The sequence below is a fragment of the Anolis carolinensis genome, chromosome 3, assembly GCF_035594765.1.
Source record: "Anolis carolinensis isolate JA03-04 chromosome 3, rAnoCar3.1.pri, whole genome shotgun sequence".
NCBI lineage: Eukaryota > Metazoa > Chordata > Lepidosauria > Squamata > Dactyloidae > Anolis > Anolis carolinensis.
This window is the reverse complement of record NC_085843.1, coordinates 113,582,599-113,610,126: the sequence shown is the minus strand read 5'-3', so window position 1 is coordinate 113,610,126 and position 27,528 is coordinate 113,582,599. Positions and strand designations below refer to the sequence as shown.

Here is a 27,528-nt window from a genome sequence, read left to right as displayed (position 1 = left end):
AATGAGAGTTGCTTAGAAACTGGAGATGGGTGGAGCCAAAGTGACAATTGGAGCTATGAAGCCAAAAAATTCTATTCAGTTAGGGGGTTGGTTTTTGAAGTGTGAAGTTAGAGATAGGTTTGGGATCTGTATTTTTAAAAGGAAACCTCTTTGAGGAATATAGTGAAAGTCTTCAGGGAAGAAAGGTGGAGAACTATATTGAGACTCTATAGTTTAGAGTGCTGGTGTTAAATCCCAGGAGAAGTGGATTTAAAGGTTTAAATTGTCCTGTTTGTATTTCCTGTGTGAAGGAACATATTTCCACAGAATTCAAGTTATAAAACTGTTCTTTGTAAGAGTTAAGCCTAATCTGTTAGTGAAACCACTACGCATCTTTACTGTTTAAATACAAATAAAAAAACAACTTCTTGTTTTTTCCTTACATAAAGTGTCTCGTGTAACTCTCTAAATATCCTAACACAGAGGAGGCTCCTGAATATAACATTGGTAGCGGTGTTAGTAGTGGTAACAAATTCGAATTCTCCATATATTGTTGTCAGTGGGAGGCAATCTGCCTAGCACATGTCAAGTCCTCTATATTTTTGGTGGCAGCTGAAACCAATCCTCTATACCCCCCTGCCAAAATCTCGAAAGCAAACCTTGATTTTGCTATCTACATATAGAAGTATAAAAATATGTATGTTTCCTGTATGACTTGATGGATCTGGACCAAATTTGGCACACTTTATCCAGCTTAAAATACTGGTGAGGTTTCATCTGGAAAAAAATCCACCCCTTTTGTGGCTAAGGCCCCAAAACTGTTGCAGCACACAGATGCAACCACAAAAGAGAAGAGAAGGGTGAAGGGAGTTGCCTCTCTAATTTATATCATTCTTATCATTAAAATGTAAAGCTAACAATGAGTATTTCTCCTTAATAGCATTAGAAAATGCAAATCCGGGCAGCCCCAGGCAACATCAGATATATGCCCTAGTTTTATATAAGGAACACCATTTTATCATATCATTGTCTATGTCTATAGTAGGACTTGAACAGCCATGGATTTTGATATATATGAGAGAATCCTGGAACTAAACCCCAGCATAACCTGGCACTGGAACATTCTCTCCAGGAAGATCAGGCAAGTCCCTACAGTTTCAACTTTCCAGAAGGAACTGAAAACCTGGCTTTATAAACAGGTTTTTGATAATGGTTAAACATAGTAATACACAATGGTTGGAGAATTTAAATAGAATTAAATTTCTTAACTGGACTTCATTGATTCCATCAACCAGAGCAGTGGCTGAGGTATTTGAATTGCTTTTAATCCCTGTTTATTTATGAATGATGGTTGTTAAGTTAATATATTTTGGGTTACTTTGTATCAATTTTGTGTTGTTACTTTTGTTGATTCAATTTAAATTGGTTATTTGTTTTATTATTGTTTATTGTATTATTCCCATTGTTGTAAGTCGCTCCGGGTCCCCTATTGGAAAAGGGGCAGGATATAAATAAAGTTATATTATTATTATTATTATTATTATTATTATTATTATTATTATTATTATTATTATTATACCAAGAGCCCAATATATACAAATAAACGCCCACAACTCATGGTTTGTGATTTTTACTTGTTGATTACCATCTTCTGCAGGACTCTAAACATGGTGCAGGTAAGTTACATGACTGAATACTGTATTATCAATGTAAAATTGAACTTTAAAAAAAATCAACTCTAAACATTTGAACGATATTTAATCAGAAAAATGTGTGGGATTTCTTGTCCAATAATTTGGTTTGCAGTTCTGTCTTCCATTGTAAATGGATTCTGCCTCACCCTCTTTTCTTGCCATGACTCTAAATGTTACATGGCGATCAGGTTTTCCACTAATATAAATATTTGCAGCAGAATTCTGAGCTTGTTTATTTAGAAATAAGTACCACTGGTACTTAACTGTCAACTAACTATATACATCAAGGACTACAGCCCAAGTTGCCAATGGTGGTCTACTGTGGACAAATTTTGTCATATTTAAAGTGAGAGAAATTTTCTCTATATTTGGGCTCTTTTGACTTTGACCTTTAAATCCACAATTGATGTTTACTATTCTACTAGAAGACCTGTTTTTGAAGTGGAGTTTATTTGCTACAGTGCCAAGAGCAATCACTGACGAGTAATCATTGAGGGATTTTTTTGTGTAGCAAAAGGAAAAAACAAAGGAATAAGTAGGTAATTTGGACCCAGAACACAAAAGGAAATCTACTTAACAGAAACAATGTGCTAAAATTAGATTTAGAAACTGACCATATGCAAAGTTTCCTCCATAATCAAGTTTAAACAAATTGATGTTTTTATGAAAATGTGAGCAGATTGTTTTCCATTGCAAACATCACAATTTCCAAATAGCTAACTTTTCCAGTAATATTCTACACTATAAGAACAATTAATTGGGTAAATCTTTTTTATTTGGATGAATGGGTCCCTATAGGAGCATTGTCCTGTGGCTGCACCATAATATGTTATTACAGAATGACAGCTCAAATGGATTCTAAACAATAAAACAGAGAGAAAGCCAATAATTCACATTTTCTGTAGAACTGTGAAGAATTAGAGACATTTCCTTTCCATTTCCCCCATCTTTAATGGTACATTTTGTACAATTTGTATTATTCCTCTAATACTAAAACCTGTACTAATGAGTGCAGTTAAATAAATGCTTTTATAGATATAAATCAGAGGCCGTTGTAAAATTAAAAAAATGCTTTTCACTTCAAAATCTTAATAGAAATTACATTTACACATAAATAAGATTGAATGAAAACCAGCTCACTATTTAAAGCCCTTTTATCCAATCAATGAAAGGTTTGGAATGAAAAATTATGTACGCTCTTGGATACATATCAGCATCACCATGTCCAATTTATATGTAGGGAACCATTCGCTGTTCATGTAAGAAAGAGAGTGATTGAGTGTGTACATATGTGTGTGTGCGTGAGAGAGAGGGGGAGAGAGGGAGAGAAGGAAACAGAATGCAACTAAGTAAGTGATTTGTAACTTGAGATGCAATACGCATTCGTTTTCTTAACACTGAAGCATTCTGAAACTACGGTACTTTGTGAAAAATGGACAGAATTTATTACCATAATGTACAGCACCACCTGCTTTTGGTAAAAGCTGGTTGATACTAATGCACTACTTATTTTTGAAACATTTATCTGCCGCCCCTTCAACTAGAAAAAAAAAACATTCAGGGCAGCTTACCCATTAGACAATGTCATTTCTGTTCCAGCCCACCTGCAGGTAGCATTGCTGCTGCTGTTGCTGCATAGGTTGCAAAGCTGAAGCCTGAGAAGTCTGCATTTCTGAAAACCTGGGGTGTAACAGTGCTTGTCCCATCAGCACTATAGGTGCATTGCTGCTGGAAGCTTGCACTTCCAAACTTTGGAATGCCTGAAGGCTTTGAGAATATCTGTTAAATGAAAGAGTGCAAAGTTTTCCAGCTGATACAATATAAATGTCAAAGCACAGTCCATTATGGAGAATGACTGGGAAAATAACAGGATCTGTGTACTTAAGATGGCTAACCAACATACACATATACATGCACCTACCATGTCTACTATGTACAGATTATTTTCTTTCTCATTATGCCAGGGGTTTCCAAACTAAGGCCTGTGGGTCGGATATGGCCCTCCAAGGTTATTTACCCAACCCCACCCTAAACTTTAGTTGATTCTGAGTCTAAACACAACAATAAAATCCTAATTACCTTGATCATCTCATCAGCCAAAAGCAGGTCCACACTTCCCATTGAAATACAGGTAGTCCCTGAATTACAAACATCCGACTTACGAGCAACTGGATGTTCGTAACTCGACTCCCTGTTCCTCCTCAGCCAAGATGAAGGAGGCTGGTGTAGGAAGCCGCCCCTTGTCTCCAGCCTTGGCTTCCTGCTAGTCTCCTTTGCCCTTCACCAGAGCCTTGGCTGATGTTGTAGCCCAGCTTCCATCTGAGCTGTCAGGTGAGCCTGAGGTTGGGCCTGTTCAGCCTGTGATTGTCCCTGCACCTGGCTTGTCAGAGGACTCTAGGTTTGGGCCTGAAATTCCTGTTCCTATGCAGCCAGTCTGTCCCAGTGGATTCTGGGACCAGAGGCATAAGGGTTCCAAGCAGGCAGCTTGAATCACATGTTAATTCCTGCAGCTTTGTACCTTGATTCTTGTTCCAGTCTTGCCCTTGCTTCTGGGGATTTTTGTGTATCCAGTTGATATTCCAATACCTTTGCAGTGTGGATTTCTGCTCCAGCCAAGACCCTTGCCCTGTGATCCAGCTTTGATCTTGTACCTTGGACTAATCTTGGAGAGTTCTCTCCTGTGTTCCAGTTTGATCTCCTGTGTTCCAGTTTGATCTCCTGTGTTCCAGTTTTGCCTCCAGTGTTCCAGTTTGATTGTGTGACTTGGATTAATCCATGATATCTTGCTTGGACTTACCTTGATACCTTTATTTGGATGAACTTTGATATCCTGTTTGGACTCTGAGTGACTTTTAGAGACTCTTGCCCCAAGATTCTCAGGTACTTTGTTCTTGTGGATTTAAACCTGATTTTATTGACTTTGAACTTTGATTTGCTACTGCTTGCAAATAATCTTCAATAAACAGCTTGCTTGCTTGCTTATATTCTGGGGCTCCAGTGTGGTTTTGAGGTGCTTCTGCAGCCTAGGGGTGCAACAGCTGAGGAGGAATGAAAGGGAGCCTGTCAGCAAGCTCCTTAATTCCTCCGCAACCAATTGGCTTTAATTTCATTTAAAAATGTAGTCATTCCAACTTACAAACAAATTCAACTTAAGAACAAACCTACAAAACCTTTCTTGCTCATAAGTTGGAGACAGCCTGTACTGCTAAGTTTATGTTGGTTAAAGTTGTTCTTAATTTTAAATATTGTATTGTTATTTCATTTTTTTGCATTACAAATAAGATTATGTGCAGTGCATAGGAATTTGTTCATGCTTTTTTTTTCAAATTATAGTTCGCCCCTGCATTTCCAGTCTGAGAACAGTGAACTGTCTCTCTGCTTAAAAAGTTTGAGGACCCCTGTTCTACACATATTGTTGTACATGCAAAAACTTTGCACATTCACACCGCGTAGTGTGCTCACATTCTCTAAGCAATCTTTTGAAATAATGGGGTCTTGCTGGCTTGGGGCACTGTGCAAGGAGCAGCAAAGGACTGTATAAGGCAGTCCTTATACAACTCCCAGAAATCCCAGCCAGTTTACCAGCTGTTGGGATTTCTGGGAATTCAAAACATCTGGGGACCCACAGGTTGAGAACCACTGGCATAAGGGATCCAGGCCTGCAGGCTGTATGTCCCTATATTAGATGCTCTTTCAAGCATCAGGACCCAAGTGTTTAAACATTTTAAGAACATATTTTTTTCCAACAGCATATACAGTTAACCATTTTGAGAACAGTATCTAAGTCAGACAAGTACATTGTATTAAAAAAAGTAAAGAGAAATTGTTGATGCCTTAATACAGCTTATACGTAAAATCATTAAGAATGTAAACATTTTACATAGTTGCTAATCTAAAATAACAAGCATAATAATAAGATGCTTCCCATCTAGTTTAGAACTTTCCCTGTTTAAGACATGCTGATAATTTTGGGTTTTTTTCTATCTACTTAAGTATATTTTGTTTTATATTTTAAAGAACATCTTAAACTTCTTTCTGAAACCATTCGTTCTCCCATGTCTTAAAAGCGGGACAAAATGAAGAGATGAACAAGGCAGCTGAGATCTGTGAAAACTAGAGATGTCAACTGTAAGAGTGAAGGTAAAGATTACATTCTTTCTCTCTGACAATCTGCTTAACTCAAATACCACTTCTAAATGACCTGTAATTTCATGATATTATGAAATCAATATGATTTTAATACCCTTTTATCTTAATTATCTATGTATGCATATATAGACTTTCAATGTATGGATATGTGTGTGTGTGTATGTGTGTGTATATATATATATATTCATTCGTTCATACGTACTTTGCTTGGTGTCCAGCTGCATTAATATCTGGCGACTGCCTTGCATGACATGACCCAGGCATCATTGGCTGAATAGGTTGACTCAGTAAGAGTCTGGAAAACAGGAGAGAAAATTAGCATCAGTGAAGATCAAGTGACTTTAATACACTGAAAAGGAAGACAATTGTTCTGCATAAGGTAATTTCTTGTTTGGCAGGATCAAGAAATTTTAAATGAGACTGAGCCCAAGGACAAATTTTAATTAATCCTAGAATAAAGCACAGTAAAAATCTTATCAATAGCACTCATGGCCTACTCACCCTCATAGCAAGAAGTTCATTTTGTGTTAAAGCCTAATTCTAATTGCAATACAAAGTAGAGAAAAGCCATTGACTCCGCTGTATTATTTTTTCAAATGACTTGTATACAAAAAACTCTGGACTCATCCCAAATAGAAAGTTGGCTGTCCTCATGATGCACAAACGACTTCTATTGTGTCTTTTTTTGCTTTTTGTTCTGTTTAGGCCAAGTCAGGGGATACTCCAGAGTTTTCTGGAAGTAATAACCCAAACATGGAGCTGTAGATTCTGCAGCAATGACAATTTGCACTAAAACACAACAGTTTCTCACACTTCTTTTTACCTTAACTGTCGGTCATGACCAAAATCTGAAGTATTGTGCTGCTGAGTGCTATTCTGTAGAATGGCAGGAGGTGGAGCTATGCTCAAGGATTGTGGGAGCACAGAGGTCTCCCTAAATTGGGAAGATAAATTGTTCGAAGAACGGCAGCCCTCTTGAAGCCCTTGTGAAGTAGCCACTGATTCCTGGTCCTAAAACAAGCACAATGTTTAGGGAGTATTATCCAAGGATACAGCATTAAAACAATATTAGACATACTTTTACAAAATTATACGCGTGATTTAATTTACTCTCCTCTTTTAGTAGACTCTTAGTAAATTATGTGAGATGCTATTCTATTTGCAAATACCATATTTCTTCCATTCTAAGAAGGCATTGATTGTAAGATACACACTAATTTCAGTAGTATCACCACCAACAAAACACATAAGATGGACCTGCAATTCTAAGATGCATCCCATTTTTTGGAGGTGTGCGTCTTAGAATCAAAGAACTACAATAATCTTGTCGGATACATTGCCCATGTCCATTGACATTCTATTTTTTTAATTTAAAGAGCCAATTACAGCCTTTGTTACTGGGGTGGATTTTTTCACCCTCGGAGCTGCTGTAGTTTCAAAGGGGACTTTAAAAAAATATCTGAGAAAGAACTTCCAGCGTTTTTGGGGGGGGGGGGGGGAGGGGGGGAGGACAAGTCACTCAAACCATAAACATGGAGAAATTATCATCTGCATCCCCTTCAGCAGAGCTGGTAATATTCATAGCAGTCAAGGGTACTATTGTTTTATTCCCTAACCTCAGCCAATTACACCATTAGAATGTTTGCCAACTTGGAAGTGATGTTCCATGACTTTTATGTCACTTCTCTGCCAACTTGAAAATTAGTGTATTTTCTAATTGGGGCCTGAGAGAGTATTTTAAAGACAAGCAAGTGCCTCAGAGCAATATATTTAGACAAAAACTGTATTCATTAAAACTGGGGAGGGGGGGGGGGAGGATGGGAATTATGGGATTCAGGGTATGTATTGCCATACACATGGGCTTCATAGTTCTATCCTCTGCCCCTTAAGTTGCAAGGATCCTTTTATAGTGAAATTTTGTTTTTGGAGTGCCAGGGCCATAGGAGAGACTGTTTTTGCCTTATGGACTAGATTTTGTCCATTCTTGCTATAGGAAAATTGTAGATTTCTTTGTACCGACCTGGCTCGATAACACATTTTCTTCTCTTAACATCTGATGTTCAACTGTCTGAGAAGCTGCAACCTGCCCATGAAGAGGAGGCCTTGCAATGACCTGCTCCTCATGCTGCCGCTGAAGTGGATCAACCACTGACTTCCTCTCTGATTCTGATTGCTGTGAACTACTGAAATTCAGAGCTGCTGTTGGCTGCTGTAAGAACACCTGGAAGACGAAAATAAACAAAGTTCTTGCTTGGTATATTAAGGCAAGAAATTGAACTTCTCTTCCAGGTTGTTATTTTTTGAGTAATATTTATAAAATGGGGAGTCAGAAGGCTTAATTTGATCCAGCTGCAGAAAATATGAACTTGATGTATGGATTAGGCAACTTCTGCAGGTCTGAGAGTTATATACACCTCTTGCTCCTTGCTCACAGTCCTGTATCGGTACCTATATTTATATCTCGATGGTTGGATGGTTATGTATGTGCACTCACACATGCACACATACACAACTTTAAAAGGGAGGGGTATTCCATACATTTTCTCTCATGCTCTCAACTGATTTTAAGACCAGTAGAAGTGTTCTTTGAAAAAACATAGTGCTTACTGCAAAATTCCATAGAGGTTATTGTGGGCTTTCTACCAGTTTTTCTAAAAGTTATATGAATGTAAGGTGATGTAGAACCTCACCAGAAGCCCTGGGGCAGTTGCACTTAAGCTACAGGTTAAATATTGCAATCCCATGACTAGAAGAACCTAGGGCATTTCTTTTAAGTGTACATGCAGAGTTCATTCATTCATTCATTTTCCTGTTTACTTCTGAAACTGAGGCTCAGGGTATTCCTCATCAAGATTTACTTTAAAAGGACATACAGAAATGTAAAAGCTGTATTATTTATTTATTTATATCCCGCATTCACCACCACCTTCACCCACTTGGCCAATCCCCCTCTGGCTTCTTTCACCAGCCAGGATGGGCAGGGGTCTAGAATGCATGTGGTAGCCCTCACCTCTCCAAGCACCTTGTCCACGTCCTCAAGCTGAACCAATTGAAAAGAATCCATCAAAATAGGACAAGCAGGTGCCCGTGCTACATCCTCAGAGAGTGCTGTTAATATAGTGTCAAAGCCAGAATGGATCAAAGCGACTTTGTCTGCAAAGAACCGAGCAAATGTTTCACAGCGGGCTGTCGAGTTGTCAGGGATCCTGTCTTGGGAGGCGGGATTTAACAAACTTCTGACAACTCGAAACAGCTCCGCCGGACGGTTCTTTGCAGATGCAATATTAGCTGCAAAGGAAGATTTCTTTGCAGCATCTATTGCCGCAGCATATGTCCTCAGGGCGGCACATAGCCATGTTCGGTTTGACTCACTTGGCTTTGAATGCCACACGCACTCTAGCCTCCTCTTCTTTCGCTTCATCGCTGCCAGCTCCTTGAGATAGAGATGGGTTAGCTTGGCTATTCGAGAGGGGATGTTCTGGAGCAATCATGTCTACTGCCCTAGTCATCTCCCTATTTCAGAGAGAGACCAGAGCACCGACAGGATCACCAACTGAGGTGGCGGGAAACTCCCCAAGAGCCATCAGGAATCCATCCGGATCCATAAGCCTCCTGGGGTGGACCATTCTAATTGGTCCTCCACCCTTGCAGAGGTTAGGGGGTGTAGTAAGCCTAAACCTGATCAGATGATGGTAGGTCCATGGCAATGAAGCGATGGTCAGCTCCTCCACACTGCCACCTTCCTCCCATCCCTGGCAGAAAACCAAATCCAATGTGTGTCCAGCTCTGTAGGTCGGACCAGATACCTGTTAAGACAGCCCCATGGTTGTCATGGTAGCCACAAAGTCCTGTGCTGCCCCGGAGAGAGTGGTCTCAGCGTGGATGTTGAAGTCCCCCAGCACTATGAGCCGTTGGAACTCCACCACCAGGCCTGAGATCACCCCTGCTAGTTCAGGTAGGGAGACTGTAGTGCAGCGGGGTGGTTGGTACACTAGCAGAATCCCTATTCTGTCCCGGTCACCTACCCTCAGGTGGACACATTCAAACGTGGTTGACTGTGGGAGTGGGCACCTGATCAGGGAGATGGAATCCCTATAGACCACTGCGACCTCCCCGTCCTCCAGATTTTGTTTGGTGCTCCTACTCATTTCTCACCCATGCCCTGCAATCTTCAAACCCCTCCAGCCCACCCCAGCCTCCTCCACCCTCACAAAGTGCACGCACAATTGTTAGATACAGGGGGTTAAAGAGCAGCATGAGAGATAGGTCTCTAGATCTCAAAAGACTGTAAAGTGCAGGCAGGTGTGCAAGAGTCTATAAAGTGCAGGTAGGTAATATAAGAGTCTATAAAGTGCAAGTTGGTTGTACTATAAGGTGCAGCCATTGAGTAGGGTTGCCAATTAAAGTGCCAACAGTTAGATCATTTATCCATGAATGCTTGAGATTTCTACTGCTCAGTTTCTAAGTGGAAACCCTGGATCATGAAAAACCTTTTACTCTGTGAATCCTGGGGAAAATGCAGTGAGGAGGAATAGTTCAGTTGTTGGCTGAGCTTCAAATACAAAATATAAAATTTAAACAAACAGCAGGAAGAATTGTAGCAATATTTAGAAAATCAGATCAGCTATTCAGGCGTAATGTTCACTCTCCAGACTCTTAATTCACCATACCTCTGACCATATACCTATTGTTATTATCAAAAACAATTGAAGAACAAGATAAAAACATATTATTAAACTGCAGCTGCCACTTTGTGGAAAAGCAACTACCCGGGCAATTACATGAGAGAAATGATGGGTAGTTGTCATTATCTCTGCCTCACTGACATAATCACATTTTCCTGCTTCAAATCCTCCCCCCCCCACCCCCCACCCCGCCCCACAAACACCTCCTTATCCTTTTGTGGAGTTTCAGATGTATATTTGCATGAACAAGCCTATGTCTGAAACCACCAAAAGAGGGGCTGATTGAAGTTGGCGTTGCAGGAGGAAGGAGGAATTTAGCACTCATCCCCAACCATGCTGCATATCCTCTGAAAATACCCTCCTCTTATACTCTTCCCTGGGAAAAGCTGTCACTGAGGTTTAAATCAGTATCTTTCTTAGCAATGGGGAGTTTGGTTCCAACATACAGGTTCTAATCATAACCTTATACTTCTTCTTTCCCTGGGGAAGCAACATCTTTTTACCCGATGAGATTATGGGGTTATGCCATCTTCTTCTAGAAATAATTCACCACTGTGTTAAAAAAATAAGATATGTGACTAATAATTAAGAAATTAATAATTAAGGAATATATCTAGAAATGTGAAAATATAGCAGAAAACAAAAATAATTAAACAAGGAGAGAAGAACTAAGAATGAAGCACAAACAAAAAGACAATAGTTATTGATGCTTTCACGTTCAACCGTCTTAAAACTAATAGCTATTATGAAAACCAGAGTAACTACATGTTCAGGATATGATGAAATATGGGCATCTTATTATAGGAAACAGGAGTCATGCATTTCAATATCAAACTACATTGCCAGAAATTGCCTCCAGTCAAACAGTCATATTTCATCTATCCTTGAAAATTATGTGTAATTATAGAGTCTATATAAGGACAGGAATAATACAAGCTGTAGGCCATATGTGACCTCGCAGGCAACGCTTTGAAGACCCAGGAGTGTTCTCACCAATTTTTCCTGCTTTTTGGATGATCACACTGTGGAACAGTGCAAGCCTTTTCTGAAACAGCACATAGTTTCACACATAAACACGTTGGCTTAGCAGGAAACCCAGTCTAAACCACAAGTTTACACTGTTCCATAAAAAAATGACCTTCTGAGCATTTTCACTCTTACATCGAGGGTCTGGCCAGGAAAAAGGACCCCAAGATTCTCACAGGTTGCTGACCCCTGGAAACGACTGGGTGAAAAAGATTTGTTTTCTCAGCCTGCGAGCGAAACACCCCCACAAACTGTCATTAGGCTTTCACATAAGTGTGTGTAAGTCCATTTTTGCAGAAATGTCATGGGCTAGGTTTAAAAAACAACAACAAAGAAAACAGTGTTGATGTTTATGTGAAACTACGGTGCCTTATGAAATAAGTTGTTTTTTGTACAACAATCTTTTTGTTGAAACTAATTTTCACCAAAAGTGCCAAAGTGTGACAAATAATTTTAAAATGTATAAAAACTGTCATGATCTCATTGGAGGGTCAGTTTGGAGCAGAACTATGGAAATCAATGGGAAAAATTTTCCATGACTAACTTAAGTTCCAGTGATATCAGCTGATCTCCTCTGAATTTACTTAGTGTGATGACTCATGGGCCTTGTAGTCCTGTTCCTAGTACTATTGTGGCAGACGAAGAGGGAAACATGGGGTTTTCGCCGGTTCAGCAAGAGCCGGAGTCTCTTCACCTGCAGGATGTTGATGTTTGCCCTCAAGAATTCAGCCAAACAGGCCTTGGGCAGAACTCCCCACCGTTTCCCAGAAAAGAATCTTATTCCAGAGAAAGGGGAGCCAGAGAGGCCCAACGGAGGAGTTTACGCTTAGCTGCCAAACATCAAGCTGATTAGGCCTGCTTCCCTTGGGAAATTCTAAGGAGTCACACATCTGGACAGAGTTGGGTTTCGCTTCTCGTTCTCTAGGGAAAGAGTTCTGTTGGCGGGAAAACGAGACCCAATATAGGTGTTTGGCGCGAAGGATTCTTTGCGGAGTCAATTGGTCAGCTTGAGGAGAGAGATCGTGTGTGGACTTCGTAATCCCAGTTCCTTGCTTCCCGGATCAAGCTTCAAGCCTTGCCCTGTCTCACGGTTTTACCACGGACTCTGTTCATGCTTTATGTTCGTCTTGCCTTCAGTCACGGATCTAGTCAAGAATCAAGTTTATTTCCAGCCTTGTTGTCAAGCTTCATTGGACTTTAAAGACTCTGTTATTTCCCCACACTATTGCTTGGCAAAGTGTGTGTTTCGGTCAAGTGGATTAAAACTTTGAACTCTAATATCTTATATTGGACAATACATTTCTGGACTATATTTGACCTCATCTGAAAGGTCTGCTTCTGAACTATATTCTTCACTTGTTTTTATTGATTTTATATATTTCTTTAATAAAGATATTAGATAGAGACTGGCCTCTGTGTAAGGTTATTGGTGCTCTGCAGCCAGGGTCCTGACACTTAGATCCAACTCATTATGTATATCTAATACACTGCCGTATATCACAGTATCTGATCCCAGATTATCTGCTTTAAACTGGATTATATGAGTCCCCACTGCCAGATAATCAGGGATAAATGGATAATCTGGGATCATATTCTGAGATATAGGGGCAGTGTGGAAGGGGCCTTAAATATACAATCTGGGAAATAACTTTATGTGAGGGAATATAAAGTCAAGAACTTGTATATAAAAATGTGAGACAAGTGCCCCCATAGATGTTACTGGACCGCACCTCTGAGTAGCCCTCACCAGCACAGCTAATGATGAGCAAAAAGTGCAGGCCAACATTTCAAAGGGTACAGTTGCCCACCCTATTATATGACATCTATTAAATACTAATGAGTTGGGGATACTGATAGCTGAGCTTTACTAGACTATCAAGCTAGCAGTCCTCAACTAGGTTTACAAATATTGAACCATTCTCCAAGAACCCCCAGTCTGTGTTTCCAGTGTTGAGGAACTCTCTTTAGTTGCTATAGATTGAGGTCTCATTTTTGAGGGGTTCTAGAAGTTGTAGTCTTAAAAGAGAACTTCTCCCAAGTCTCTGACTGTAAGTAACTCTTAAGTAGATATGTCAAAAAAGTAAAGCAGAAGCTCACATATGTGTCAGCACAAACCTCAGGACTATTTCTGCAGAGTGTCAAGACGTGAAAGGCACATTACTAATCTCCTCTAATTGGCAGTCTTGTTAGTATTCTCAGGAAAGAAGTAAAAAACATGAAAGCACAACAGCTCTCAGATCTGGAAACAGACAGCACCATATTTTAAAAAGATATATGAGAAAAAGCTTTTCTGTATGTGCCCTTTAGAAAATAGGCATTTTGAACCATCTGTGATGATCAAACAGGAAACTCGTTATCACCAACAGCAATTATTTTTTAAAAGATATCACAAGGAAAGACAGGAAGCTGAATTTATAGCTAAAAGACATTTCTTTCAGAAAATAAACTGATTTGTAAATTACTGTTTTATGGATATTGCCATCTGTAAATTTCTAGTCCTGATGGGACTCAAGCCTTTAAACTGTTAGGTTGTATATAATAATAGTCAGTGCAATAATATAAAAACAGTAAAAGCTCTCACTCTTTTAACAAATGGATTAAGATACAAAAAATAAATTCACAATAACAGAACAAAAGGGTTCCTCGATAACCTGAGGAAAAGTGTGGATGCATCAGTAATGTCACAAACGCAGTGTATGTGAGATGGCAATTATATTTATTGCTTCCTGTTCACTTCCAACACTTTAAATTAAAGTGCTTGTCTTTAAAACACTTTAAAAATGGGAGACAACTGAAAAACATTTAATTCTGCATTATTCCCATTTTAAACTTCTAAGGTTGTTGCATTATCTGTGTTTCCTCCATCAGAGATGAGTGGGACCTTTGTGGTGGTCTCCCTACATAGAAGTACCCAAGTTATGGACTGCCCTTTTGAAAAAAGTCTACTTGGCATAAACATCATTTTTCAGGCATCAGATAAAGAACATTTTTTCCCCGAAGACATTTTAAATTTTGTTACTGATATTCATATGGCTATCGATTAGGGATGGGCAATTATGGAGGGATTCATATGGCACCAATAGCTGTAAAATATTTTTATAATTGCTTCCAACCCCTTTTTTTGGCATTTGACAATTCTTTCAATGTCCTGACCCCCATTTTTTTTACAGTGTTGGATACTCCACTACAGTTAAGTTCTGCAACCATAAGTTAGGCCAGTTAGGAAAACCCAGAGTAGTGATGTAAGGCTTTAAAACAGAGGTTCATAGATTCCACGATTTTTGCAGATTTGGGAATTTACTCTATTTCACTGCATAGACTACAAGGCTACTCCTAAATATGTCCATTAAAGCACATGTTTCAAATTCAAGTCCTGCGGGCCAAATGTGTGGCCCCCCAAATGCTGGATTCCAACTCCTGTATTCCTAATAATAATAATAATAATAATAATAATAATAATAATAATAATAATAATAATAATAATAATAATAAAGTTCCTTGACAAAATTGAAGGAAACGCTGATAAGGAGAAGACCTGGCTCTGGCTCACGAATGGGATCCTGAAGAAGGAAACAGAAGGCCTGATCCTTGCAGCCCAGGAGCAAGCCATCAGAAGAAATGCAATTAAGGCCAAGATCGATGATGACCCAAAATGCAGGCTGTGCAAGGAAACCGACGAAACCATTGATCATCTCCTCAGCTGCTGTAAGAAAATTGCACAGACAGACTACAAACAGAGGCACAACTACGTGGCCCAAATGATTCATTGGAACTTATGCCTCAAGTACCACCTTCCAGCAGCAAAGAACTGGTGGGATCACAAACCTGCAAAAGTATTGGAAAATGAACATGCAAAGATACTGTGGGACTTCCAAATCCAGACTGACAAAGTTCTGGAACACAACACACCAGACATCACAGTTGTGGAAAAGAAAAAGGTTTGGATCATTGATGTTGCCATCCCAGGTGACAGTCGCATTGACGAAAAACAACAGCAAAAACTCAGCCGCTATCAGGACCTCAAGATTGAACTTCAAAGACTCTGGCAGAAACCAGTGCAGGTGGTCCCGGTGGTGATCGGCACACTGGGTGCCGTGCCAAAAGATCTCAGCCGGCATTTGGAAACAATAGACATTGACAAAATTACGATCTGCCAACTGCAAAAGGCCACCCTGCTGGGATCTGTGCGCATCATCCGAAAATACATCACACAGTCCTAGACACTTGGGAAGTGTCCGACTTGTGATTTTGTGATATGAAATCCAGCATATCTATCTTGTTTGCTGTGTCATAATAAAATAAAAGAATAAAAATAATAATAATAAAAACTTTATTTATACCCTGCCACCATCTCCCCGTGGGGACTCGGGGCGGCTCACAATGCTACAACAGTAACAGCGCAAATACATTAACAATATACACAGTTTAAAACACAAGAAGATGATAAAACAGAAGTTAAAACAAAGGTTTATACAACAGTAATAATATCAAACAACCACCAATGCAATTCAGTCAACTTCAAAGGTGGGGGGGGGGGGGGGAGACTATAGCAGCAATACAAAATAAAATCATTAGATTAAAATACCCCAATGAAAGGAACCTAATAACATTCAGAATAGAATTATAATGAGGCTGGTCATCCAATAGCTGTCTCTCCAAAGGCCAGCCCAAACATCCAGGTTTTCAATTTTCAGGCATCAGATAACGTTTTTTCCGAAGACATTTTAAATTTTGTTACTGATATTCATATGGCTATCAATTAGGGATGGGCGATTAAAGGATGGTAGGGAGGACACCAACCTAATCTCCCTAGGGAGGGAGTTCCAGAGCCGAGGGGCCATAGCTGAGAAGGCCCTCTCATTAGACATCAATACTAGATCTGAGGGAGTTGCGATACAGTAACATCTGCAAGGCTGCAGTTCGTTCTGTTTTGTCAAGAGAGTGGGGGCTGAATCTATACACAAGACTTGTGGATATAATGTCTGACTTTAAAATGTCTGTAACATTTCTCCAACATCAAGGCCACAAGTGCTGCTATTTTGCATTTCCCATTATCCCCATTCAGCATGGTGGATAATTAGAAGTGATGGAAGTTGTCGTTCAAGAATATCTGGGGACCCAAATTGGGTAAAAACTAAAGAGCCCTGATAACTTCTTGGACCACAAGAATATCCAACCAGTCCAAATTCCATGAAATAATGTCAGATTGTTCACTGGAGGGAAGGATATTAGAGGCAAAAATGAAGTACTTTGGCCACATAATGAGAAGACAGGAAAGCCTGGAGAAGAGAATGATGCTGGGGAAAATGGAAAGAAAATTGAAAAGAGGCCGACCAAGGGCGAGATGGATGGATGGTATCCTTAAAGTGACTGGCTTGTCCTTGAAGAAGCTGGGGGTGGCAGTGGCTGGCAGGGAGCTCTGGCATGGGCTGGTCCATGAGATCACAAAGAGTCGGAAGTGACCGAACAAATAAACAACAACACTGATAACTATATAAAAAATTATAACTCCCCCTATATCCACAGATGTTCTATCCATTGATTCAACAGAACTTCCTAACTGCAAGAGCTGTTCAGCAGTGAAACTCTCTGCCCTGGAGTATTGTGGAGGCTCGTTCTTTGGAGGCTTTTAAACAGAGGCTGGATGGCCATCTGTCAGGGGTGCTTTGAATGTGATTTTCCTGCTTCTTGGCAGGGGATTGGATTAGATGGCCCATGAGGTCTCTTCCAACTCTATAATTCTATGACTCTATGAATAGCACTTTGAAGGCAACCATAATGCTGATGTGGCTCTCAATGAAAATGAGTTTGACACCCCTGTAAGTGAAGTCGTTGCAAACAGGGAGCTCCCCACCCTAATCCAGCAGATCACAAGTATTAAGGTGTTCTGTGCATAGAAATCTATTTCTGCTGTAGGATTTCCCCTCACTGGAACATAACAAACCAATCTAGAAAAAGGTGTTATTTGGAATTTCTCCTGCTATGCTGACCTGCATGTTGGAGTCCTGTACCATGCAGAGCTGTTCCTGGATTTTCTGCAGCTCTTCCTGCTGCCACTGAATATTGGCTTGCAGTAGTCGAGTCCTATGCTCGAGTTGGTCCTTGATGTTTTGGAACATGCTAAACTGAGCACAGATCTTTTAACAAGAAAATAAAGAGCTATGTTATTTTACTGCTAGGTATAGTAGCTGTTGTTATATAAGCTGTCCTAGATAACAAGTGTGCAAAATAACAGAAATTGGTACACTTTACTGTACATGTTTTTCTCCTGGGGGCACCATGGAACCATTCCCATTTGTTAGCTAATGCAGTATAAAGATTTTCCTTTGTTTCCTTTTTTATAAATTAATAATTAGAATCCTCCAATCAAAAATGCATTTTGCCTTTTAAATCATCTTAAATCATCTTCTTAGAACATTTATTTTTATCCATGAGAGAACAATGAAACAACTGCATCAGATAAATGAACCTCATGTTGGATTGATAGAATCCATTTTTTCAAAGTTAAAACTTTTTGGAAGACTTGGTTTTATTTGAAATTGGATACAGCAAATCATGTTGCTCCCACGCATCTCCAAAATGAGATGATAATGACGGGAAGAATGTCATTTATTTTTTATCACTATTTTAAATTTAGTCCACACCATGCCACATACATACAAAAGGGTCCAAATCCTTAGCATCATTAAGACCCTGAACTGTAGCCTGTTATCTCATCACTTCCCACTAATGATAGAGCAATGGAGGGGCAATTTGAATGTTCTTCCCTCCTTTCATAGACTTGTCTTCCTGTATCTCTAGTTTCTGTTCACACTGCTGAATTTTCAAAATCCTTACCTGAACTGGATCTCTGGAAGGCTGGTTAGACCTCTGTATTGATAAATCCTGCTCTACAGTGGATGTTCTTTGCAAAGAAGGCGATTCTAGGATGAGCTTTGTTGTTGTGGCTATAGAAAATTAATCAAATTGGCAATATTTATGACTATAATTAAAACCAGTGTTGTTGAAGTTGTTATAACTATACATTAAAATACTGGTAAATCCATAAAACCAGTCAGTGATAGGATGAAAAACTGCACAAATAAGGGGAAAAAACAACACCAGAGGAAATTAGAGGAAAGGGGAGGGGAACCTAATTCTCTCTGGTCTGAATCATAGGCTGCTTCCTCCCACCCATCTCCTTTGTTAATCCTGCCTGCAGCTCTTTCGGATTTCTTGCAGAACAAATGCATTACTGATTCCATCTCAAAAGGATTCCCTGGGCCACACTATTTGCTTTTTTTTTTCTTTCAACATCTACTTTACTGCTGAACCGAAAGCACTGGATGCTTCTGTGCAAATGTCCTCGTGTTGCTTCTAAGATATTCTGGGATCAAAAATGGAACATGCCCATGAAGAAAATTGCACGTACAGACAGAGTTTATAAGCTTGCTGTTTTTACTACATCTGTTTTCATTGCTTAAGAGACAAGTCACTTTTAAAATTGAACAGCTGCTTGGTCTCCAGCTGTGCGACCAACACACACACACACACACACACACACAGTCTCACACACACAGGAACATGAAGCTCTGACTGTTTGTACTCTCTCTCCCCCAATAGCAGAGCATCCTCTTAAAATATATTTTCTTTCAGCTCTGGATGATGCTCCTCTTTAAACTTACTGTCAGAAATTTGGCTTGAAGGCACAATAATTTCACAACTTATTTACTGCGATTTCAGTACCAGTAATTATGAAAACAAAGATGAATGTAGCTGTTTGACTAATTCTCTGCCCAAAGATAAACAGGAATCATGAGGAGGACCAACTGACCATCCAAGCCTTTTGCTGAAGTGGGGATAGATAAATTTGTCCTTGTTGAAAGGAAAATATCCTGAGTATCTACAGGATAGACAGACAGATGGAGTAAATAAGGTCAAAGAGGCAAACCCTGATTTGGTTTGCCCCTTTGACATTGACCACGAGTCATAAAATCCTTATCAGAACCTTTTCTTCATTATTTTTATATGAACAGATCTGTATATATTTAAATCTTTGATTTCCTTCTTCTTTGCATTCTTGTTCATATTTAAATGTATTACAGTTCAAATTTCAAATTATTTACACAGAAACCAGAAACTCACTTGCGATTTCAGATAAAGATGGAGGTGCAGATTTGAGAGAGGCTTGTGAAGATACAGAAAGTGTCCGACTGGTATTGAGAATCGATGCCCTTAATTCAATTGTGCTAAAGTGCTGTTGAGAGTCCAAACCTGAGCTACTTTCCTTAAAAACAAAGTAGATATTATATAATAGCCAGTGTTACTTTGGTCATTTTAAACCTAAACAGATTATAGACAGTGGTTATAAAGCTTGGATGAATGAATATTAGATGAGAAGGAGGATGTTTTAATATACTTTTGTTACCAAAGTGGACATGTTCCTGGGCATAACTTCTTTAAAGGAAAATTTGGTACCAGAGGCAGAAATAACCTGGAAAGAATAGAACTAGAATAGAATAGAAAAGAATAGAACATCACATACACACAAAAGAAGAAGAGGTAGGTCAAGATGTTTAGGCAAACATTTTATTCAAAACTAATGAAACAACCAGGTCTGGTAAACCTTACAACACTAAAAGAAAATGTTTGAACCTTCAAGATACCATTTGAAACATCTTCCAAAATGCATCCAGAAATTTTTATCAGTAGCCAAACATATAGCTCTGTGTATTTTTTAATATGCTGAAGTAGCTCTGCTCCATATCACTCTGCATTGCATTCCCAGACACAAACATAGTACAGACACAGTATAGGTTGTTTCACTGTGACAAAGACAGTTTCTCCAACCAAGGAATGAGTATGGACACATCAGCAGCAAGTGAACTCAAACAGGCACATGGCAAATGTTAGGGTGTGCCCAATGTAGGAGGCATCAGGGAGAAAAAGGGTCTCTGAGTAGCAACTCCTAAGTAGTCTTCACATATTCTTGTTTATAGGTGACATATAACAGATCCCAAAGAACATAAAATGGGAGCTCGGCTTCAAGTGAAGAATGTGATATGATCAACATCCCAACTAACTTGATTTACATCTCTTTTACATGACAAATCATAGCACTTATACTACTTTTACTCTCATGCTGGAGCCCCCAGTGGCACAATAAGTTAAATCCTTGTGCCAGCATGACTGCTGACCGGCAGGTTGGTGATTCGAATCCAGGGAGAGTAGGTGAGCTCCCTCTGTCAGCTCTAGCACCCTATGCAAGGCATGAGAAGCCTCCCACAGGATGGTAAAACAACAAACATCCAGGCGTCCCCTGGGCAACATCCTTGCAGACGGCCAATTCTCTCATACCAGAAATGACTTGTAGTTTCTCAAGTTGCTCCTCACACACACACAAAACCTTCCATGATAAATCCTGGGATATGTAGTCTAGTGAAACACTAGAACTACCCCAAAGAGAATTCTAAATACATGGAACTACAAATCCCAAAATTCTGTAGAATGGAGCCAAGGCTGCTGAAGTGCTACCAATGTGCTATAATTGTATAGCATGAAAGTCTACATATCCCACATATATGGATCATAATTAGTGTAAATCATTCCACCTTCACTATTCCAAGGAGGAAGGATCAAAAGGCTCCAAATGTGATTGGAGAGATGAAAAGCAAGAAGGGCATTTTCAGAGACTGCTAGAAACGACTATACTCTGGTCTGTAAACTGACAGACTGTGGTAAATATTCCTCTGCAGAGATCCAACTAGACTTGACAATAATAAATGCATCTTTGCATTTGACATGAAAGGCATCACTATCAATGGGAGGGTTTATAATTATCAGGGACTGCAAATCCCTTTCCCGCTGCTAAGTCCTATGGGAAAATCCCGTCTTTGAAGGTGCTTTTTGTATCGAAAAGAAGTTCTCCATTGGTTTCTCAATACCTTAGCAGGGGATGAAATGGTTAAATTGCATCTCCCTTTCTACACTATTTCATTAATAATCAGGCTTCTCAGCTGATATTTGTATTTTTAAAACATGCATTTTTGAAAATAAAAAGTCACATCTGTTTTGGCTCTTACTAGCCATATTTCTGAGTATCAGAGGTGTCAAATGAATTTTTTTTGTAAAACATTCATAAAAAATACTGTTATTAACTTCACTAAACACTAAGGATACAGATTGTAGGAGCTCATTGCTTAAATGCAGATAATGCATAATCTGTGTTAACAGGCAGGAAGCTACACATTGAAGAATGAGCACAGGCCAATCCCACAAGCACTTCAAAAGAAGTTATTCTTCATGCCTGGCTTATGGTGTGTTTGCCTTTCATGTTTTTCCCTAAATGCTGTGGTACTAAATGTAGGCTTTCTTTCAACTTTATTTTCAACCATGAAATTATACTGGGGCAACTGAAGATGTGATTAGAGCTTAAATATCTATTCATTACATTGACTGGTCATAAACTGACTCACAACAGTTGTGCATTTGCAGCAGCTTCCAAAAGACTATGGATGGCATACCGGACCAGGGAAAGTAATGAAGTTTCACAAAGATGAAACTGTGACACAGGCCCGTAGCCAGAATTTTGATTCGGGGGGGGGGGGGGGGGGCTGAGTCTGGGTGAGAGAGGATCTACCCTAGCAAACCTTTTGTATCGTTATCCCAATACCCCCATGCATCTGGGATATATTGAGCATGGTGATCAGATCATGACATGAATAAACATAAAAGTTTAAATAATAAATGTAAGGTCTTCTCATGGATCACCCTGAGAATTTCAGGGGGGGGGGCTGAAGCCCCTCAACCCCCCCCCTCAAGCCCCCCCCCCCCGGCTACATGCCTGCTATGACATGTTTCTCCCTCCCTCAGCTCCCCAAAACATCCAAGCATGCATTTTCAATGTGGGATGGTTTATGTAGTTAGTTTTGTTTGTTGGGGTTGTTGTATGTGAGTTTTGTTTGTTGCTTAGTAACCTGACCCCAAAGCTACATTCCAGAGTTGATGTCACCATTTTGGGGTTTTGCATGTGATGTGGGGAAATGGGGAGTATACTTCCTGGAGTTTTACAGGAAGTGACATATGATTTTAGAATTTGGGGCATAAAAGGAGAGACTCTCTTTTGTTCTTTCTCTCTTTGGCTCTCTTTTGGCTCTTTGCTCTTCCTTTTTCTTGATCCTGCCATGCCATTCTGATGTTACTTCTTTGTTAAGAGATATGTAGTATCCTGAACTGTATTCTTTTGGAACTAAGATATTTTTACCTGTATGACCATCATCATACAAGATTGTGAGTAAACATATTTTTACTATTTTACTTTTGATGTCTCTGATGCTTATTTTATGTGCATAATTCTTTAAAGGGAATGGGAGGCTGGCTATTTTGCTTTTATCTCACCTCTGCTCATATAAACCCCCAGTCTTCTGCATTTTTGCTACTCTGCACCAATATCTAACCATATTGGTATCATAATCCTAATAGGTTATGAATATATTCCTAATATTCTGGTTGCTGAAGGCATAGTTGCAGACCTCCCAGAGAATCGGGTCATTGTAATGGATCCAACTCTAGGAATATAACTGGATAAATCACTGCTCTCCCCAATATGCTCTATAACAGCAACTAAATGGTTTTGTTTAGGATTCAGGAGAAGCTTAAAGGTTGGTTTTTTGAGGAAAGGGACTAGAGCCATTGTGCAAGTTCAGTAGAGAATTCTGACCTCTGCAATGTCTTAAAAAGTGAGTTATGCAGGAGTAAGTTGGACTTACACCCCCATAAGTCATAATAGGATGCCAGCTCATATTGACATAGCAGCCCCAAGCTCAACAAGGACAAACAATAACATTCTCAATATGAGTTAGGTAAAGAGCAAGCTTGCCCCAGCAGGCTTATCAGTTCTTGATAAGGCAAAAGGCAAAAGGGCAGCAACAATTGTGAGGAAGAGGCAACACAGAGCCAAAAAGGAAGTAGGGATCTACATGTGTGAGATAATATCAGCAGCCAACTCACACGAACGGAAGTGGCATACATTTTAAAGCTATCTAAACAGTTTTGAGCCTGGCATCTGGTGTTACCATTTGTTCCCTTTAAATAATTTAAAGGGAACAGCAGTATCTCATAGGAGATATCCATCAATTTTCTCATATGTCAGCATTCCGCTGCATCTTTCATTTTTAACATTTTATTCTGGAAAACAAAATCATATTCCTAGCCAAATCTTGCTCAGATAAACACTGAATTCACATTTTATGACATTATCTAATTATGCAAATATTCAATGACTGATGATATCTGAACTTTAAAAAAAAATTGGAAGAGAGACCCTGAAAAATGCCATTCCAGCATACCTTTAATACTGAAGAGATGATTTCTGGAGGTGAATCTTCCAAGATCACATTTCGTCGTCTTTCCACTCGAACATCTGCATAACTGATGAAACATTGTAACCTTCTGTGGAGATCTATATCCCATTCTACTGTTTTGAAAACTCTGATTCGTTGCATGATTTTTTCTAGAACTATTAAAATCTACACTTTGTGTATGGATACATGGTGGCATTTTATGCTTAACTGTGTGTACAGGATTACAGCTAAATTCCACAGAAATGACTATAACCTTAAATTGGAGTTTTAAAAAGTTACTTTTTGGACTACAATTACAAAATACCCAAGCAGAAGTATGGCCAACCTTTGCTCTGAACACTCTTCTTTACACACAGTTATGAAATGTTATCTCTACATGGAATGATGATGTTTGCAAACACGTTTATTGTTTTAGTATATATGCCAGACAAGAATGGTTGGGTGTGCTTCTACATTAAAAATGCACTTTATAAATAAATAACATTTAGTTATTGCATACTATACAAAACAACAATGCCAAACAGGCATAAAATTGCAGACCAATTAGCATGCCAATACGTTACTGCCATTCAAAATAAAATACTGATTCTAGATAAAACATATTTGTTTAGAATGCCTATTTTTGAATCAGGCAAGAAGTCGCTTTCAATGCATGAAGATCATCAGCAATATAGCTTTGACCAATCTGCATCCTTTTATAACAGATATATTCTATTATACCCAGCATGTCTTTCTAATAATGTTCTCCATTGTACAGTTTTTGTTTACATCAGGCACACTAATGATTGACCCAAGAGCAACCTCATTTATTTCCTCATACCTCAGAACCGTATGGGTACACACAATGAATTCTGGCTTGGAGTTCCACTGGTGGTACGTGATATAGTAATGTGTTTGCAGCCAGATCCACTGTTGTCCTTTGGTCAGAAACCGGTAGCAGCAAGACTTCCCTTTGCCAAACTGCATCACTGTTTGTGAGCAGAAAAATGTACACTTCAAACACAATTTACAAAACAAACAAAGTAATTTGTTCTTGGGGGCTTCCCAGTATAACCAGAATTTTCCTAAGGACAACACATTCCCTTTTTTGAAACACAGTTGCTATCTTGCGTATAGCCTCACAGCATAAAATGGAATATACCAAAAACTAGTAAGTAAATAGAGTGGGAAACCACATGAGGATCATATTTCTCATCTAGTTGCCTGCCTTCCCGTGAGAAGGTTGTGCTAGACAGCACATCTGAAGGCATGGTTTATTTGACTCCAGGACTATTATTATTACTATTATTATATTTATTTATACCCCACTTTATCTCTCCTGAAGGAAACTAAAAGCAGCTTAACATAAAAGCATTAGCATACAATTTAAAATATACAGATATGCAAACATTAAAACAGAATTAAATATAAACAGTATTAAAAATATTCAAAATTAAAACCACAGCACCTCCTGACTTGATCTTAAAAACTTTCATCTTTAAAAGCCTGTCTGAATAAAACAATTTTAGCCTGCCGCCAGAAGGACAGCAAGGAGGGGGCCATTCTGGCTTCCTTGGGAAGAAAGAAGTTCTAGAGCCGAGGGGCAGCCACCAAGAAGGAAGGCCCGCTCTCTCGTTCCCACCAACCGTGCTTGAGATGGGGATGGGACCAAGAGAAGGGCCTCTCCTAAAGATCTTAGGGCCCAGGCAAGTTCGTACAAGGGGATCCGGTCAGCCAAATAGCCTGGACCTGAACCAACAAAGGTGTGTCTTAAATTTCCTAATTCATCCAGAAGTTGTTATATGTTGAAAAACAAAGGGGAACCTCTACACACAAAGATACAAAGACTTTAAAGCTACATTGACAGGGTTGTTTGAATTCATGGGAGTGCCCATTAGTACCACATCTATGACCAAGAATCCCTTCACACAACACAGTTGCCAAACTAATGGCACTTTAACTGCCATGACAATACTGTATGGAACCTGGGATTGGCTGTTTAGTGAGACACACAAGTTGTTTGGCTGAGACTTCTAAACATTCCTCCTTAAACTGCAAATCCCAAGATTCCACAGGGTGGATTCATAGCAGACAAGTGGAACTGGACAGAGCAAAAAAACAAAAACAAAAAACCAAATATTTTCCAAATGCAGCTCCATGGCCATTGCTGATCCAACGCATGGAAGTTAAAAATAATTCTGATTGGTATAATTTATCAGATTACTAACAGAACCACAAATAACAGAACGATTTAAGATCATTAAGCAATGAGACAAACATTATTTAAGTTTCTGTTTTTGGGTTTCTGTTAATTCCATTCTACAGTTTTAGATCATAAAACATTTCTGAGTGCCACTGGATATCTATCTCATTCTGAGATTTCATATCCATTTAAGTGTTCAGCAGCAGTAACTCCAAATGAAGAAAAGTACATAGCCAAAATTAGCTTGTTTGATAGAAATAGTTAGCCTCAAATGAGTATTTTAAAATAGGGATATGGGATTACGTGATAAAAAATTAAATATTAACCTGAATTGAGTTCAATGTCAGATTTGCTATATTATCAGTGCATATAGCACAATGCTACACGTTCCCCCAACATTAGAGCCATTGATTTCAATAGGATTTTCTCCCAAGTAAGTGATTATAGAATGACAGCTGTTGTTTGGTGTTAAGATTTATCATATTCTCCGATATTTCACATAGAAACAAATATTACACTGGATTCCCATGATGGTAGGAAATGTGATACTCACAGTGTTCATGGCATTGTGCTAAGAGCTGAAGGTCATCTACATGATAGTAATCATATCCAGAAGTACCCAGTACTTCAAAAGGCAAATATCCTATAATTGGCGGAGCTCTGTGTCAAGAAGGAAATGCAGATATTTGTATTAGGTGATTTAAAATTCCAGCAGCAATGTTCTACACCCCTCTACTCACACCAGAAAAAGTAGCAAGAAAGCATGCTACAGAATACTTGGGATTAGAGTTTGGAAAGTTGTTTTGGATTCTTAGCTCCCAAAATTCCCAGCTAGCACATTCCCTTCCCAGACAGCATAGCAAAATGAACAAATTTGTTGTAGATTTTAAAAACTGGGTAAGGAGAATTATGGTGCAAAGCAGTGCAATGTATCTATGTTGTATCGTCAAAGACAGCACTCCAAGAATCTGAAGAAAAACTTTCAAGATCTTTTAAAAGTGGCATATCTTAAAGTCCATTAAAGCAAGTAAGTAACAGCAGGGCGAAAGAGTTCCAGATAGCTTTCTACAAGACGGAACCAGGGCAATTAAAGTGAAATTATAGTATAATTGCTTATTGGGAAACAGCCCTTGGCCTGCTATTTAGCATCTACTTTATTCCCCCCAAGTACCTCCAATATGATTTAGGCTAGGCTTTTAAGGCCTCAGTATCTTCTCCCTTGAAATCTGAATTATGTTGGTCAATCTTTTAGAATTTAGCTATAGACCAAGGACCGTGTACACATCTTGCATAGCCACTGGATGGAGTGGGTAGACAATTCTGGATATTATAGCCACAAAAAGGATCCTACTATCTCTTTTTGCAAAGAGAAAGTATACAAACAAGGCTGAGAGGAATTCCCAGAGCTTCACCTTATGCAATTGATTCAATTGGGAATTCTGGTGCATTCGGTATGTCAGTAAAGCTATGAA

General features: G+C 39.1%; 1 protein-coding gene across 5 annotated transcripts in view; it reads right to left on the bottom strand.

Annotated features, from left to right (window-relative positions):
* Nucleotides 1-27,528, bottom strand: part of npas2 (neuronal PAS domain protein 2) — a 93,703-nt gene that overhangs the window by 1,518 nt on the left and 64,657 nt on the right. Inside the window, exons 10-20 of one of the 5 annotated variants that reach the window (XR_010004317.1) lie at nt 26,610-26,716; nt 24,695-24,842; nt 23,860-23,941; nt 19,658-19,799; nt 18,371-18,480; nt 17,524-17,670; nt 7,843-8,043; nt 6,646-6,833; nt 6,025-6,117; nt 3,753-4,711; nt 3,316-3,452 (exon numbers count right to left, since the gene is read on the bottom strand). Coding sequence is in view for 3 of the 5 variants with exons in the window: in XM_008121267.3 (XP_008119474.1) it covers nt 3,248-3,452; nt 6,025-6,117; nt 6,646-6,833; nt 7,843-8,043; nt 17,524-17,670; nt 18,371-18,480; nt 19,658-19,799; nt 23,860-23,941; nt 24,695-24,842; nt 26,610-26,716 (1,423 nt within the window). In the remaining 2 variants the exon portion in view is untranslated. Of the gene's footprint in view, nt 1-3,244; nt 3,453-3,752; nt 4,712-6,024; nt 6,118-6,645; nt 6,834-7,842; nt 8,044-17,523; nt 17,671-18,370; nt 18,481-19,657; nt 19,800-23,859; nt 23,942-24,694; nt 24,843-26,609; nt 26,717-27,528 lie in introns of those variants that run through there. The other 4 variants (XR_010004318.1, XM_008121267.3, XM_008121266.3 and 1 more) reach the window with 4 other exon arrangements.